At 33.6% G+C, this 18,295-nt stretch overlaps 1 protein-coding gene across 1 annotated transcript in view; it reads right to left on the reverse strand.

Moving 5' to 3' along the window:
* Positions 1 to 590: 590 nt before the first annotated feature.
* The window catches only part of LOC108676738 (RYamide receptor-like), a 29,429-nt gene continuing 11,724 nt past the window's right edge, over positions 591 to 18,295 (reverse strand). The window contains exons 3-4 of the mRNA XM_018164870.2: positions 6,261 to 6,443; positions 591 to 635 (exon numbers count right to left, since the gene is read on the reverse strand). Coding sequence (XP_018020359.2) covers positions 591 to 635; positions 6,261 to 6,443 — 228 coding nt within the window. The remainder of the gene's footprint in view (positions 636 to 6,260; positions 6,444 to 18,295) is intronic.

Consider the following 18,295-nt stretch of genomic DNA (forward strand, 5'->3'; position numbering starts at 1 on the left):
CTGATGAATAATTTCTGCAATGAATAACGCATTAAAATCTATACGGTTAAATCTATTAATAATTCAACCACGACACAAAAAATAACCATATTTTTATTGTAGCTTGTTGAAAAACCTGCGTTAATACTCTCATCGATAAGGAAAAACATTCGGTAGCTAAATAATGTAATTGTCTTCACTCACGAGTCAGGTGAATATATTACAATTTTGAAAATTTCTTCACGTTAGGGCTAGATTAAAATATGTATTACATATATTAAATATGAATATTTACTATATATTACAAGCCCTAATTTCTCGAAGTCTGTGCAATGCGAAAGAGTAAGAATTAACAGATCTTAACACAGACTTTGATTAATTATCTAAATTAACAGAAATAGAAAAATATAGGAGAGAAAAACTTTCGAACACGGAGGAGATCGAGTTTAAATAGTTCTTTTTCATATCATCGGTATTTTTATTATTTCTACTATTATAATTATTATTATTATTATTATTATTGGTATTATTATTTATTCTCATTTTAGCATTATTTTCACTATAATTAGTATTATTATTTATTATTAATGCTTAAATATACCAAGGTAGACTCACTCATTGATGCCCGGAATGATGGCTTGCAGCACCTGGTAGCCCTGCAGCGGCAGCCAACACAGTGATTAAATTTCTATCAAAATATAAATTAATTTGAATCTTTCACACGTAGCGAAAAATTTATGGACAGAACACTGAACAGGGAAAATCAATACAATAAAAGTAATTTGCGTTTGGCAGTAAATTTTGTGGCTTCTGTGTTCGTCTCAGTTACACTGTGAAAAATGAATGGGTCACAGTGTCTCATTGCCCACAGTGTGTCCCAAAAATGAACAACTTTCTCTTTACTTTTTTTTTGTTCTCCGCACAACTCTGTTTAGTCTGGCACATTTATCGCACACGTGCGTATAATTAGCAAAGTTTTTTCGAAACCTAAGAATTGTTAATCAACCGACGCGTGTTTAAAACCCAATCAAACCGAGTAAAGCAATTTCAACTAAAATGATCCACTAAATACATTAAATAAAACACTAGAAGCAAAGATACGAGGTATTGTACCAATTAAGTATCATCCCGAAAAATAGTTTCACTGGTGAAAATCAATTTGATTGAGGTAGTTTTAAATAAAGGCAGTAACGATGACATAGCAAAGAAATAATGCAACCGTCCTTAATAATTATGTCAATGCAAAATATTTCTTAAAAACTTAACATTTAATAAACCGAATTTTTTTGTTGACATTAGTTCTATTAAGGGAAAGTTAAGGTCGAACATTAATAAATGATTGAGGCATAAATGACTGGCGCCGACAACTGTGAGAAAATACCGCGATAATTATATAATTATCAGACATTCATTTCATTTCAAATCACATTCATTTGCATTTCAAATATATGCATCTGCATACAAAATATACTAATATTGAGCAAGAATATTTTCAAATATTAAATAGATAATTGGGTCTTATAAATTATTAATTTCACAGTTTTTATCTCGTAGTTATCCGAGTATTGATTTTACTTTATAAAGGAAAATTTCTATGGATGAAAGTCACTTATTACTCATATCTTAACAGTACTCATCAATATTCTCCAGTTTTTTAAAGTTAAAAGTGAGGGTTAAAGTTTTTTATTCATTTCCTGTTGGAAAACTTCATCCGCAGCCGGAAAGTGTATATTTTTAACAAAAAATTATATAGGTATTGTACAAGCAAGTTTGCTCGCTTGGCGTTGCCATTTATAGATGTTCTCTACAATATGAAAATGCCGCAAGTCTAAATTCCATCATCGGTAATATCTCCTCTTCAGGTAGTAATTTGAAATTAATGCATCTGTAATTGAAGAGATGATCATTCAAACTCATTTTTGATTAGGGAAAACTTGCTTAGTAATCTGGAGTAAACTTGACCGTTTCATTAATAAATAAAATTTGCGCTTAACAAGCTAAAAAATATTTTAATGCCACTCTCTTCAACATTTTTCAATTTGACGACATTCCACAAATAAAAATAAACTTTCAAGGCAATAAAGTAGATCTGCGCTCCAACAGCCCCTAAATATATACGGTGACAGGCTTAAAAAAATATGCAAATTTGCGAAATACATAATTTATTAGTGCATGTTTTCATCATGACCTCGATTCGAAATTCGTAATATGGTCATATTTTCCATAACATACACGGAGCAATAATCAAATTCAATAGATATACAGCCGGTATATAAAGGTCTCCAGCCGATAATTTAATTATGCAGTTTTGCTACAGAAGGTTTCGGATTGGCAAGTTATTTGTAGGAAATTGGCAACATTGCCATAGCTGCGTATGTCGACCAAACAATTTATTGGACGATGTCAGCATATCAAGAGATCAGGCTAATAATAACGGCTTGTATTGAACATTGTGCGGATCAAATGCCTCTCTGGAGGCAGCCGGTCTCTCTAAAGGCATAGACTGCAGGCCTCTCTACAGCCAATTAAAGATATAGACTGCAGGCCTCTCTACAGCCAATTAAAGATATAGACTGCAGGCCTCTCTACAGCCAATTAAAGATATAGACTGCAGGTCTCTCTACAGCCAATTAAAGATAAAGACTGCAGGTCTCTCTACAGCCAACTAAAGGTAAAGACTGCAGGCCTCTCTACAGCCAACTAAAGGTATAGACTGCAGGCCTCTCTACAGCCAACTAAAGGTATAGACTGCTGGTCTCTCTACAACCAACTAAAGGTATAGACTGCTGGTCTCTACAACCAACTAAAGGTATAGACTGCAGGCCTCTCTACAACCAACTAAAGGTATAGACTGCAGGCCTCTCTACAGCCAACTAAAGGTATAGACTGCAGGTCTCTCTACAGGCTACACTCGTTTCTACATGCCTAATAGACTAAAATATTAAAAAATAAACAGATTATATTCCTCTCCAGAGATTATACATACGGAGATTATAATTCATTCAGAGATTATAAGACGAGTTAATGGAAGCGTGCTACGAGAATTACGAGTTCGCAACTAAGTCAGCCGGCTTTTTAATCTAAAATCACCAATCACAGATGAGAACTCGGCCGCTACGTACAAGTTAGTCGCTGCGTGTAAGAGTGTTGATAGTACGGTCGTGAGGGATGACGTAAGTAATAATTATTCATGTTATTTCGCGATTCAAGTAATGATCCCATGAGTTGGTCAAATAATGAAAGAAGAGAAACTTAAATTAGGGACATACAGTATATACTGTACATTTAAACAACGTTCACCGTTTTACTGCGATCGAGGTTCGAATTTTTTAATAAATATATATATATCAGTGGTACGGGAATTGACAAATAACATCTAAAACTGTGCGAATTATTCGTAAAATTCTTTTCAAATGAGAAGTTTAATTTTGGTACCAAATAGCTATTTAAGTCCCTGTACGACAATAAAGCTATTCGGGGGTCTGAATGTATTATTAGAAATATCAGCACGGATAACGACATCGCATTTTGGCAATTTCTGAGACATTGGTATTTTTCGTTTAAACGTGTGAATATTTTAAATAATGTGTGACTTTAATGTAAAATTAGAGAATATATAGTCTAAATTTTCCAATGTGTAAATGATAATGTGTGACCTCAATTCAAAATTGTATTATACATTTAGGCTATAAGTTCTAATATTAATATTAGATGGCTGAATTTGCTTGTTTAAATATGTGCAGTTAATGACAAGAGAAAACATTGATTACAATTTTTAGGGTCGAACAATATTTTTCAGATGACGTTGGTAGATCGAAATTCAGGTTCAAAAATTAATCTTAATGTATTAAGAAGTTTCGAATGTGACAACATTCATTTCAAGTTAGAAGAAGCATGCTTCCTGAAATTGAAGAAAATTGTAGAATAAATTAAAATAAATAATAAAATAAACAAAATTGTAGAATATTGGTGATCAACCCGCTCCTCTGTCGCGGTCATTAGCGGCAAGGAGCACAGGTGACCTCGGAACAATTTTGAAGCCGTGATCGCGCTTAATAAATCTTACAAAATTGCAAGTACCAAGAAAACAAGTCAGCCACGGAAATTTAAACTGACAACGTTGATGAATATTGAGCGAGTTGAAAGCCTTTGTTAACACGGGTTTTTTCCCTTATTGAAATCCCTTGCAAATTTTTTGGATACCATTGAACGACCGTACGAATCCACAAATTATGTGCTAATAAGGTATTTGCAAGATTGAGATTATTTAAACAGAAAAAAACTTGTAAGATAAATATGAAGTATTAGCTATAAAGGAAAGTGTGCACAGACTGAGTTGAAAAAATAACATAGAATTTATTGTGACGGCCGATATACAATTTGCGAGGCCCAAGTTATCGAGTAGCTAAATTTCATTATTATATTTTTCTAAATGTGTAATGTGTGTGTAATATATATAATATATAATGTATGTGTAATGTAGAATGTGCAAGCAAGATTTTTAAGAACAAATGAAAAAACTATTTAAAATCTTATATAATAAATTTAATAAGCCAATAGAGAAATAACATTTCTATTCGATCTAACTCTGTTTTCTCTTAGTTTTACAACGACTCGCCCTTCCAACGCTGAGAATAAACCTTCAGGTCCAGGTAGCATCACGACGCGATAAGTATCCTGGGTACGAGCCCCAACATCCCTTATATATATTTCTGGCGCCAGGCTTGAAACGCACAATTACGAATGAACTTGGAAAAATATGTATGAGATGAAATTCGAGTATACCATTCATGATAAAAATTATTTGTCTGGAATAGTGTGCATAATGTGTTAAGGAGATTTTATCAAATATTAGTTGAAAATATCTTCCATAGACGAATTTTATGCCTGATCCATTATAAATATCTGGGCTAATCTATGAAGGCGTTATTTAAAAAATTTAAATTTTCAAAACTATTTATTCAGTCAATTGATAATCAGCAAAGAAACAAAGAAAATGCAGGGCTTAAAGGTACAACTAATATAAAAATGACCATATGCCAAGCAGGTTGAGCAGATAAGAATGTGCAGTACATTCCGGTAAATTCCCTCATGTGAGGCATCCTGCTTCCTTTTTCCTACTTCTGAATTTGAGATAAAGCCAATTTTACGACTGTGCAAGGGCAAAAAACTTCAGGTCGATGAATTTCAGCCAAGAATATTGTATCTTGTAGCTGACACTGTAGCGCCAGTCTTAGTGAAAGCCTTTGTTAACACGGGTTTTTTCCCTTATTGAAATCCCTTGCAAATTTTTTGGATACCATTGAACGACCGTACGAATCCACAAATTATGTGCTAATAAGGTATTTGCAAGATTGAGATTATTTAAACAGAAAAAAACTTGTAAGATAAATATGAAGTATTAGCTATAAAGGAAAGTGTGCACAGACTGAGTTGAAAAAATAACATAGAATTTATTGTGACGGCCGATATACAATTTGCGAGGCCCAAGTTATCGAGTAGCTAAATTTCATTATTATATTTTTCTAAATGTGTAATGTGTGTGTAATATATATAATATATAATGTATGTGTAATGTAGAATGTGCAAGCAAGATTTTTAAGAACAAATGAAAAAACTATTTAAAATCTTATATAATAAATTTAATAAGCCAATAGAGAAATAACATTTCTATTCGATCTAACTCTGTTTTCTCTTAGTTTTACAACGACTCGCCCTTCCAACGCTGAGAATAAACCTTCAGGTCCAGGTAGCATCACGACGCGATAAGTATCCTGGGTACGAGCCCCAACATCCCTTATATATATTTCTGGCGCCAGGCTTGAAACGCACAATTACGAATGAACTTGGAAAAATATGTATGAGATGAAATTCGAGTATACCATTCATGATAAAAATTATTTGTCTGGAATAGTGTGCATAATGTGTTAAGGAGATTTTATCAAATATTAGTTGAAAATATCTTCCATAGACGAATTTTATGCCTGATCCATTATAAATATCTGGGCTAATCTATGAAGGCGAACGTTGCATGAAAGAGCATACAAATAAAATTTACAGAATTTTCCTCAATTCCAAATAAAACATAACATGAATCATTATCACATAATATGACATTCCGTATCATACGATCCCGAATCATTTCTAACCTTTCTCTTCCATCATTCTATTACATTACTACATTTTATACCTTATTTCTATTTTTGCAGAATATACTTTGCTAAACACGTGCAATTTATACCTTATACACAATATTTTGCACCCTATTTTAACTGCATTACCTTTTTCTTGTTCTTTAGTACATGCGCATCCCGCGCGTCTTCAGCGTTGCCAGGCGTGCGGGAGCCCCACAATTTGCGTGCGATTTTCAAGTAGGCAAATGAGACGATGCACAGCGGCAGGAAATACTGGATGCCAACCAACAGGTGCGTGTACGTCGTGAATAAATCCTTGTCCAGGTTTTGCTGGAATTGAAAAAAGTCAGGAAATTAATATCTTTCTTTCGGGAAGTCACATTTTTCGGTATAAGTTTCTAAAATTGCGTCGAGTTGAAAAACTCAGACGTAAGTAAATAATAGAAATTCACCCCGAGCACCGGTTATTATCCGGTTAAAAAAAGTAACGTTGGCGTCGAAATGATACTTTATGGCATAACGCTAAAAAAATTAATAGAATGTAAATGCATAATAGATAAGCAAAATGATCAAAAAGTACTGGATTTTAATTTGATACCATGAATCAAATTAAATTACAAATTAAATTTGTTAAGACTTTTTTTTAATTCATTGTTTCCCAAGCAAGATACTGAGTATGGACAATGATAATTAAGTCAACAAGAATAAATATTCAAGACGAAAGTAACTGACGCGGGAAAGGACCATGCAGCAACTCGTTGTTACTTTTTGTAATTAATTATTATCAAGAAAGAGCTATAGACATTTTTTAAAATGACATAAAGTAGTTTTAGAATAAGTGGAATTAAAGGATTAAAATATTCAGTCTCACTTGGAGCGAAATCTCTGTCGTATAGCGGGTAACGAACGATAATAAACTTTGCGCGATGTTGTCATTTCGAATGTTACTCCATATGCCGTAGAGCAAAATATGTAGTTCAAGTGTAGTATTTGTGTGCACTATATAAATTTAACCCCAAATAATAACCATTCCCCCGTAGTAAAATTTGTATAAAATCCTCAATTACGTCCAAAGTGCGTCATTTAGTTTCATTTTGAATGTAACGCTAATTTAATGTACCGTAACCATAGTAACGTCATATGTTAATGGTGTTGATTTCAACAATACTTTTCGTGATTGATCGTCTAGGATACATTTGTGTGTGTTTCTCAGCTCTTTTTATTTGAATATATCTTTGGTACCGCAATATAAAAAATGAACATAAATTTACAATTTTAACTCATTCTGTATTATGTAATATAGTTTATAAGATATTGGCAAAAGATGTAAATCATATTATTCTGCATGAACTTTTAGCCTCGCTGTTCCAGAAACACAAAACTGGCTTTGTGGGTCGGGGTCCCTGCTATATATACTCGTAAACCTTAAAGGCCTGAAGCTATTCCGCAGCTCCGTAAACAGATGAATAATTTTCAACCCTGATGTATAAATTTCCATCTACAAGCGTAACTCAAACGTTTGTTAAATTTGTAAAAATATTAACTAAAATTCGGTGCCGAATGCTTCTGTGTTTGAAAGCCCGATGTTGTTGTGAATAATTAGTGTATTAAGATTCAACGAAAAATTGAATTTAACGAAACTCAGTAGCACAACTCGTGTCAGTGAAATTTATATAATGTGTGCCACTAATTGGACCAAATAATTTTGATGGTAACAGCTCTGAGGGCTAATGAACATCAGGCTTTCGGTTGCCATTCACATTTAAAGAACAGTAATGACTTCGAATGTGAAAAGTTTACATCGTTGGCTACAATTTATATCCCGGTAGATATAATGCTGCAAAGAAAGAGCACTCCACCGCTCAAACCGGGGTTACTTTAAAAAATATGTATTAAAATATTTTTAAAACCCTGTTGAAACTAATGGCAGGCCTTGCCGGTCTAACCTGGGTCACCTGCCAAAAAAACATCAAATTTATTTGAGGTCGTAGACAAGCGAGCGATTACCAGTCTCGAAAATAACGAAACCATTAGCGAAGCGTTTCATTTAAGAGCTGTCGCACCGACCAGTATCAGTTTCTTCACCATTAAAATGTTATATTCTCGTGTTTGTTAATAAATAACACACGCCCAGTTTCCTGGAACTGGTCGATGGGTGTACTTAACCTCTCATATGTCAGCTGGTCATATTTCATAGAGAGAATTAATTTGTAATCCAGGATATTAATGACCCCTGAGTTGATATATGTTCTGCTGATTTTTATTAATGGGTCTGCATTTTTGTGTAGGTCTTGGCCACCACAACCGCAACCGCTGAGCGAATAAAATAATAGAGAGTTAACGCAGCCCACTCTACACATTGCCAGCGTGAACCTGGTAAACAAATGACGGACAAATAGCGCAGCTACAACGATACATTAGTTTACAAATGTATTATCTATGAATTTTTGCTTATATTTTTTTTCATTATCATCCTATTATCATTCTTCAGAGCTGAGTTCTTAATAATAGGGGTGGAAATAGCTGAACAAATCTTAATTGAAGTAGTGGATAAACCTCATCTGAAGGCCTGCTGAAGAGATTACGCCCAAGATTTTCCCGATAGCATTTCTTTGTAACGTCACCAAGACCAGATTGATGAATTTATCTGGCTAAATATTATTGAATACGCGATGAAAAATATCGGATAGTACTGATGAAATGCTATATCTATCAGAGAGTTCAAGGAAGTGATCATTTAAAAAGTGTTGATTATGAGATCATGGAGAGGGCTAAGCGATTTTTGGCTATTAGAAATAGCTCGAGCTGCAAAAATACCTAAAATGACTATGTTGGAACGAGCGATAAGATTTAATGTAAGTTTCGATAGCTTTGAGGGTGAGAAACCTTCCATAAATCATTCAGTCATTCGTTCCCCCGTTCAAATATCTGGGACGATTTATCATCGATTTATCATCGGTCTGGCCAGATTTTTTCATAAACCAGGTTTTTCTCGCGAAAGCGACGTATATTATATGCGGCCGAAAATGATCATGTGCTGCAGCTTAAAATCATGCTGAAATTTTCTATTGGATCTGCGCATTACATTTTTTTCCTAGGAGAAAGAAAAAGACGGACTGGCTTTTGAAGTCATATGAATAATTGAATTAGCGTGAGGAATGGAATTCCAATCCGGAGCGATGATTTTTTTTTATTGCAGTCTCTTCTTCATTTATGAATTGAAGGCTATTTAGTAAATTTTTATTGCAGTTTGTTCTTCATCCATGAACTAAATTGAAGGCAATAAAATAAATGAGCCTTTGAGGGAGTAAGTATATCAATAGCTTCACAGTTAAATTTAACATTATTGTTGAAAATTGTATCCAAATATTTTTGCATTCAAGATTCAAGTGCAAGTGAATTAATGGCAAGTTTTTGCATTTTTTCAATGAGATTCAAAAATAATTCCTTCGGATGCAATTAGTAATGATGAGCGAAGTTAAAAGTCAAAATTCCGTGATTATATCATTAACAAGTATTAATTCTATTTCGATTATTACGCAAGTTTTAAGCATTTTTGCTAGATGTTTGCAGTTGTACCCTATTATACTTAGTGTAATGTTGATATTGCCTCTTTTATGCTGATTTTTTTTCATTATGACATGCGGTTATTAGTTTTTTAAGGCTTCTGTCAGTGGGTTTGATTAATTATTTTAGAAATTTATTACTTATATTATTTTCATCGTCATCTTATTATCATTAGAATAGAAATGTATACCTATTATGTTGCCTGCGAAGCATATTTAGCTTATACGGGCATTCACTTTGAAGCCTTGCTATTTATTTCACATCTCTTATATATTTAATTGTAACGTGTGCTCCTGTGTGCATAAATAAATAAAATTAAATTTATGGAAACATTATCACGGAAGATACCGTACATCAGTTTCTAACAATACTGCTTCAATTGCACGGGTGAATGAGCGAAGCTTTGAATACCGTTCAGCTAATTATGATAACAAGGTAAAGCTAAACGTAATAATAATAATTACCACTAAGGAAATAATTGTGATGCGTTGTGCTGAGGGATGAACCCTGATGTGTTGTGCTGAGGGATGAACCCTGATGTGTTGTGCTGAGGGATGAACCCTGATGTGTTGTGCTGAGGGATGAACCCTGATGTGTCCCGTACACATGGATGTCCCGTGAACCCTGATGTGTCCTGATACACATGGATGTCCCGTACGTATTACAGAGGGACGACTCACCGACTGATACACATGGATGTCTCGTACGTATTACAGAGGGACGGCTCACCGACTGATACACATGGATGTCTAGCACGCAAATCAGCTTCTCTATGACCGCTTCGGCTCAGGGTTTGAAGGGCAGCCCCTGGGCAGCTTGCAAGCTCGGTATGACTCGGCCCGGAAAACTTTTTTCGGACTCTCCTCTCGTAAGGAGATTCTGACCAGGAACTGATTTCGGTCACTTGGCCAAGCAGACCCAGAATAACTCTGCACCGAGTGACAATACGGCCGAAGCCTGGGCGGTCCCCAAATTATGTTATGAATGTAAAATAATATAGTATAATGCAATAAAGGACTGAAATAAAATAAAGTCATCTTAAGAAAATTATAAAATTAAATACTTTAATTTTATTTTATTTTCCTGCGACTAAATGGAAACGGAAATCATAATCAAGGAGAAAACGAAATATTTATAGAAAGATTTAAAAATACAGATTTAAAAATACAGCAAAATAAATGCTGCATCTTTTCATAAATACCAGGAATTCAGAGCTTTAATTAATTTATTACTGAAATAACTTATATAAAGTTTCAACGATTAGAGTTATAAATGAGGAAGTAAAATTCCATTTTAACTAGGAAACTTTTCTCACATCTTTTCGATTTAAATTAAATTCGAAAGCAAAATGGTTACTTTCATTCTAACGAATGTTACGCTAAGCTAAATGTCCATTCGAAAGGCCACAAATAATTGAATCTCTAACTGATATAGATATTCAAATTTATTTGATTTTATCCAAACACCGATATGACAAAATTTCATTCGTACGCCAGTGATATTATTCAGCAATCTTGCACCAATGATAAATGCAATCATCCTTTTAAACTTTAAATTTTCTATCAATTTTTGAATCGAATTTTGATTTGACATTCCAGAATTGCAATTGATCATAGAGGTGGACTATGAATTTATAAATTAATATTTAAATTCGGAATTGTTGTTCGGATGGAGCAGATGTAAGTTCAGAGAAACAATCGGAAGTTTTTCTCAACTCAACAATTGGATTTTTTTACCTAAACTATTGGATGTTTTTTCAACTAAACAATCGGGTGTTTTTTTAACTAAACATTCGGGTGTTTTCTCAACTAAACAATTGGATGTTTTTTAACTAAACTATCGGATGTTTTTGCCTTTCTATTGTTGAAGACTAAGTTTTGTATCAGGGAACATAAATGACATGACAAACAAAAAATTTCATCTCTACCAGGCTGAAAAATTTCATACCATAAAACCAAAAATGGCTTCTTCAATGTGAAGGTATTAAATTTTTTAAGTTACAAGAGTCACTTGAGGTAGCGTAAAGTCTTAAAATATATATAACACAAACAATGCTCCGTGCTCACATAAACTGAAAATATAAATATTTACGAATGAGTATATATTGATGAATTGATGAAAAAGCTAGAATAACTTGATGAGTTGATAAAAATTCAGCTAAGGGGTTCGCATTTTACATTATTATGTGCAATACAAATCAATTCTTTATCCATTCAATCAATTAATAATTTCAAATACTTATTTTCTAAAACACTCCAATGACTGACCAAAAAATAAAACAAAAAAGCTGGAAAACACAAAAAGCAATAGAGACAATATTATATTTAAAAATAAAATGGAAATTTAAGTAAAAAATAAACAGCAGTTTAATATCTTGCTTACGAGCAAAATGCCGTCAAGCATCCAGTTTTCGCCGGAGCTGTAACGTTCGTGCCATTATTCTGGTGATAGAATTATTCACGGTGTACTTCTCTTTCCTTTTATTATGCGTGTAAAAAGCATAATAGCAGGTAATTTATAAACAACATTCAGCGTCTGAATCACGTTCCATTGTACTGATTTGTATTCATGCATTTTTCCGCCACTGAAGTGTCTACATCATTGTTATGAACGTCATTATTATTATACATTATGAACGTCATTATATTTATTAATAAAATAAGAAGTTAATATTTGTAGCTGCGTATATTTTTAATGCGCTAAAGTAGTATTATTATCGTGCAACGGCAGCGAATGAGCGGAGATTTGCTCACAATCAAATGAAAAAAATAGTTTACATGAAACTGAAGGCATGCCCTTTATCATATATAGAACTAAAGGCAAACCCAATACTTCATTATATATGAGTTGATTTATGAACTTTTTGCAAAAAAAAAAACAAACATTGCATCGTAAAGCGCTATTGTGTCATTACTATCAGAAAGGCTTGCATGAAGGTCAGGATTTTGTTTGTTTAATTTTTATTTTGTTTATGATCTTAGCTACGAAATTGAGGCTTAAAGACGACGAAATGTACAGTCGATCTTGATGTATAATTTACTGTCTTGACTAAAAATAAAGCAGTAAGGAGTAAGTTGCCCTGCCGATTATGGTGTCCAAAAAAATGACCTGATCATTTGCAATGAATAAGATTTCGTTTTAAATTTCGACAGAATTAAAAATTAAAGTTGTTGATATCATTGAATTTTTGTCTTATAAAACTCAAGTTTGAAAAATTTAAATTAACTAGGGCAATAAAAGCAGACGAAAATGAAAAAAATGGCCGGACTTTAAACTCAAAAGTGGAGAAATTGCGAGGTTGACAATCATTGGATCTTAACACCAAATTAATAGGATGAAAATTCAAACGCGATTACGCATTCTACCTTTTTTTTAAATCGTACGCAGAAAAGCTATATTTAATAAATTATTTCCTAAGGACCATATAGGAAAGTCTGAAATCTAGCATAATCATAACTTTAAAAACTATGATAGATTAGGTAACATGCTGCGACAAACTATACAATTGTCCGATATAATATTTGACAGTTACTTATGTCACAAAATTATAAAATACATGAAACCCAATGATTTAAGCTTCGAACGATGCGGCGTGAAATAATGAGAAAAGGTTATACGACTTTTAGGATGCGTTGTGGAAAACGACGTACGGTAGTTAACGATAAAGCGCAATCGCAATTCATTAGGAAAAATTAAATGCACAACTAAAGTGGCATTTTCCATACCATGGGATAAATATCAATACCATGTTACTAATTTTAAACATATCATTGATTCTTCTATTCCGTTTCATTATCATACGGTAATTACAATGAAACGTGAGGAGAAAGCATTATCAATCACACTGAACTCAAAGAATGAGCCCTGAAGCATTTATTATAGTGATTCAAAACGTATAAAGTTCAGAATTTTTCATAATTTAATTGCAAAAACATTTGTTCGGGTTGCTCGAGCCAAGCCTACATTGAATCAGTACATCATAAGCAGCTTTTTTTGTCACGTCCAATGCTGTACTGACTGTCAACGGCAGCTGGTGAGTGGAGATTCGCTTTAAAATTATTGGCAGAGGAAATAAAGGGGTATTTTCATAATCTCTATATTATTCTATTTCGTCTTCAACAATCAAGCGATGTTATTACAGTATATCTCGCCCACTTGAAGGCCCAGGGGCCATACTTTCAAAACTTGCTAAGTGAACGTAAGTACTTACGCTCTTTTTTCTTTTCTATGATTAGTGGATTTTGCTTGAAAGGCCGTCAATGATTGGCTAATGAACTTACGATCTCTTAACTTTTTGAAAGTATAGGCCCTGAAGTATAATAAAAATAAAACCTACTATTGAAAAACACTTCTTTCTAATTTTTCAAGTTCTCTCAGCTTTATTGCAAGACGACCCTCAACATCCGGCAGGCGCACGTGAATTCTCCGCATAATCCGTACATTATATGACAACACCTATTGTTCTAAGTGCCTTTCTTTAGTCAGCTGATCACTGGTATTGTGTATCACTATTATTATTCCTACCTTCCTGCAAACAGAAAATCTGATCACTAGCGTTGTGAATTCCAATCACTATTATTCCGAATGCCTTCACACGGAAAATTCATGTGACAAACATTATAACCATGCGGCCACTTTTGTCAATCATGCTTCCACGTTAATGTTTCGTTGGTGACCATTATTCTGACTGCCTCCATCGCACGCAAGTGCGGCAACTAAGGCAATCAAAAATATTATTCTAAGCCTCCTAAGCCTATAGCCTCCGTCCTACTCAGGACGAGAGATCATAAGGCGGCTTAAGGCAAGATTGCGAGTCTCAGTCAAATTCCAGTGACATTAAAAGAAATTTCAGCAGATGGGGAACGAAGAAAGTTTACTTCGCAGCCAAAAACTTGGAGAGTGGAAACAAACGGTGAATTTTGATTTGGGGAAATAGATTGGGAAATGTTGATAAATTTAAAATTTTGAGTCAATAATGCTTGTACATAAGATAACCCATTATATTTATTTTCGGCATTAATTTCAATCATTAGAAGTAGATTGAAGCGTGCGAGGATGAATATTACTAAATTCTATGGTTTATAAAAATTAAAATTGAAAATAATATCTCATAATATATTATTATATAAATTATATTAATTAAAAATTTAAAGCCTTTAAATTAACGTTGTTTCTAAGTGTCTAAAGTACAAATTATGATCCGCTGGTACACATTGAGATATAATACATAACAATCAGTTAAAACCCTTCAGACACACGAGCCATAAAATTATACCAATGACTCTACAAATATTTTCAGAAGGGCCAATTTTACCTTCAAGGGAGAATAATAAAGATTTGAATTGTTTGAATATCACGGTTGTTAAATATAATAGTTTGTTCACTTTTCTCTATAATTCAGGTATGATTTATATTAACTCCAAGTTAGACAATCACCGTGTCAAAAACTCTAACAAGCTGAATAATTAATTTGATAATGAATCTGGCGACTCACAGCATAATTAGATCAATTCGTTGCATAATTGAAATAAGGTCAACATCAATGTTAGTGATCTCATCAATGAAACTGACGCGAGTTTTGTATTGACCTCAAATATTGAATATAGATTTGCATATCAAATTACAGAACCTAGATAATATCAGACTTCGAATTTCATTTCTAGAATCAATCTTTTGCCTAGACGGCCGTCATGCGAACAAATGCTGAATCAGCAAGACGACTTGTCTGTCATAAATTAAACATCGTGTATGTATAACAGATAGCTAATAAGATTGATCTTGTCTGGCAACTATTTGCAAATTATATTTGATTATGATATTGAGTCCAGATGGCAGTAATAATGAAATTAAAACTTTAGGAGATATATGAAAAAATGAAAATGCTCGTGGAAATGTCTTGGCCGACACTGATTAGGTTGTTATTTCTGATAGGAATTCACGCACTGAAATAAAGTAGGTTTGAGCCAGACAATCACCTGAAAAGATGAGATAATGTTAATAATTGTTATTGTTAATGAGATAATGTTAAGTACTGTTGAGCAACTTTCATCGTAAAAAATCAAATCATGCTCAGAGCCAATTTGAATGGTCCTGAACATTGCCGGAAACGATGTTAGCGCAATGCCACATAGATTTCTGTTACTTAATTATCTTATCTTTAAAACTACTTTTCTTATTAATTATTATAATTTTAACTTCTAAAGAGTCGCGTCAATTCGAATTAAAATTCCAGATACACTTTTTCCCCACTCGTAGTATTTTTAGGCTATACTCGTATTTCCTTAAAGAATGTTTATTTCACTGCGAACATTTTTTCAGCCTGGAGCTGAAGACGTTACAAGTCGGCTAATAAGAGAAGTATTCGTACGCGTCACTGCTGGTTCAGCGTTGGCTGAATACTGATAGTTGTTCTATTCTTGCTGATTAAGGAGACCGCACAATAAAAATTATTATTGGCGGTCATGTTAGACCGATAAAAATATGTGCCAATGAACTCATGGAAACAAATATATAGTCTTGACTCGAGTTTTATCCGCTAAAAGGTTATACGCCATAGCGTTCAACTATTGTCGAAGTGTTGCTGTGATGCAAAATACAACGATACTTGAACATTAAAAGTAAAAAGTGCTTCGCGAACTAAAATCTATATGAAGGTGAGAACCGATTCAGTCAATGTTTTACGAATATTGTACTTGCAGCTGCACTTTCGTACTTCGAAATTCTATCGATTGCTCGAGTTAAGCAGACGGTCGGGCACTCAGGCGAGGATTGAGGGAGGAAATGATCTGCTATCGAAAAATTTCCCGTTGAATTGCAATTGAATGCGCAAAAATGTATCCACTGTATTGGCTTTGAGGACATCTACGTGAATCGGATTTGCAACGACCGAACGATTCGGGGATGCGAGGCCTGCGCCAAATAAGTCAATGTCTCATACGAAATAAGGTTCGGTGTCAATAGTCGGTGTTCGAAATGAAGATCGGATGGGGTATCGTCAGTTAACTCGAAAATTTTAGGAAAATTTGTATATGAATTAAATTAAATTAAATAACTATATAAATAATTTGAAAGTGTAATGAGATCGAAGTTGTAAGGGAATACGTCAGTTTTTCTTTAATAGACTTAATTGTTCTCTCATTCCCGATTTTCACTTCAAGGCTATAGGGTCTTCAATCAACGCAGATCACACTCACCAACACTCAAACGGTGCGCTTCAAACTTACTATAGACATCTAATATCATTTGCAGCATCCAATATTTCGAAATAGATTATGCTAGATGGAGTATAATGTTAAGCCTATATTCGCCAAGCCATACTTAATTAGCACTTTTTTGATAGGTAGGCATGCAGGGCTGAACTATACCTCCTTCATCTTGAAATCTTGTACTATGTTTTCGTAAATCCATTTCCATTAATATATGCCCTTGTTGTATTTTTAATATATAAATGGTTGTTTTCGTTCGTCATTACTTATGTTAGAAAGCTCAATTAAAGTTTATTTTAGTAGATAGCACTGTGTTGGAATTTTTGTTTGGTTTTGCATCCACCCCCAAACGTTTACGAACCTTGACACGAATATTTCGTAGAAGTTGTAGACGGTGGATTTTATCTTGTTTTTAGAAGCTATGTTTTGGTGCTACCTTTTTTTTTATTTTCACGCGGTGAAAGGTATCTACATAAGCATTAAAAATTGTTTTTATCCTGGTAAGAAAAGAAATAGAGACACAAATGAAAACTTAATTTTGTTTTCCAATTTTTAATGTAGAACACGAAATTTGCCTTTTAATTTTTATGCCAGGATGAATCATGACTGAAAATGAGAAGCATTCACGCGACATATACCCTCAAATAACCCTATTTACCCGATAATTATGTTAACATTTGAAACTGCGTTGCCCGGGCAGAAACCGAAAATCTGAAGATAAATTAATAAGAAACCCTCCTTTTGTTTGACATTTTATCTTAAATATTCCTATGCAGCGCACAAACATTATCATATTCATTGTGTAGTAAATGAACGAAATTTATTGTGCTTATTTCCTATGTTATAATTTATGTTCAGAATTTGTGATAAAAAAGAAATAATATCTCACCAAAGTGCCCTAGTAAAATTTTTTGAGAATGCCATAATTTTCTCAAGTTTCGGACTCAGTGGCAAGAATTACGATGTCCATAAAGTTGGGAAATTTCAGGATTCCTCAACATTCACTGAAAAATTCTTTAACGAAATTATCTGAATTATGATTATCGAAAAGAAGAAAGCTTTCTGATATATTTAATGCCATGTTTGAATTAATACAAATATTTGTCAAATAAATGAACGGGTCATGTTGTTAAAATAGTGATACACCACTTTCCCACTGGATCTAGACATAAATGCACCACTATTAGGACTTATTTTTCTCTAAGCGAAAATAAGCCATGGGAAATTTCTAAATTTTTTCTGGAAAAATTCTCTTGACGAAATTATATGAAGCAAAAGCGCCTAAACGAAAAAAGGTTTCGAACTCAGAAAAAAATGGATGAGGTTGGTCGACTAGCGATACACTTCTAGCTTTTAGGTGGGTGACCATGACACAGTTTGACCTGGTCGAAAGACGTATCAGTGCTACGC

This window comes from Hyalella azteca, unplaced genomic scaffold (assembly GCF_000764305.2).
Source record: "Hyalella azteca isolate HAZT.00-mixed unplaced genomic scaffold, Hazt_2.0.2 contig278, whole genome shotgun sequence".
Lineage (NCBI taxonomy): Eukaryota > Metazoa > Arthropoda > Malacostraca > Amphipoda > Hyalellidae > Hyalella > Hyalella azteca.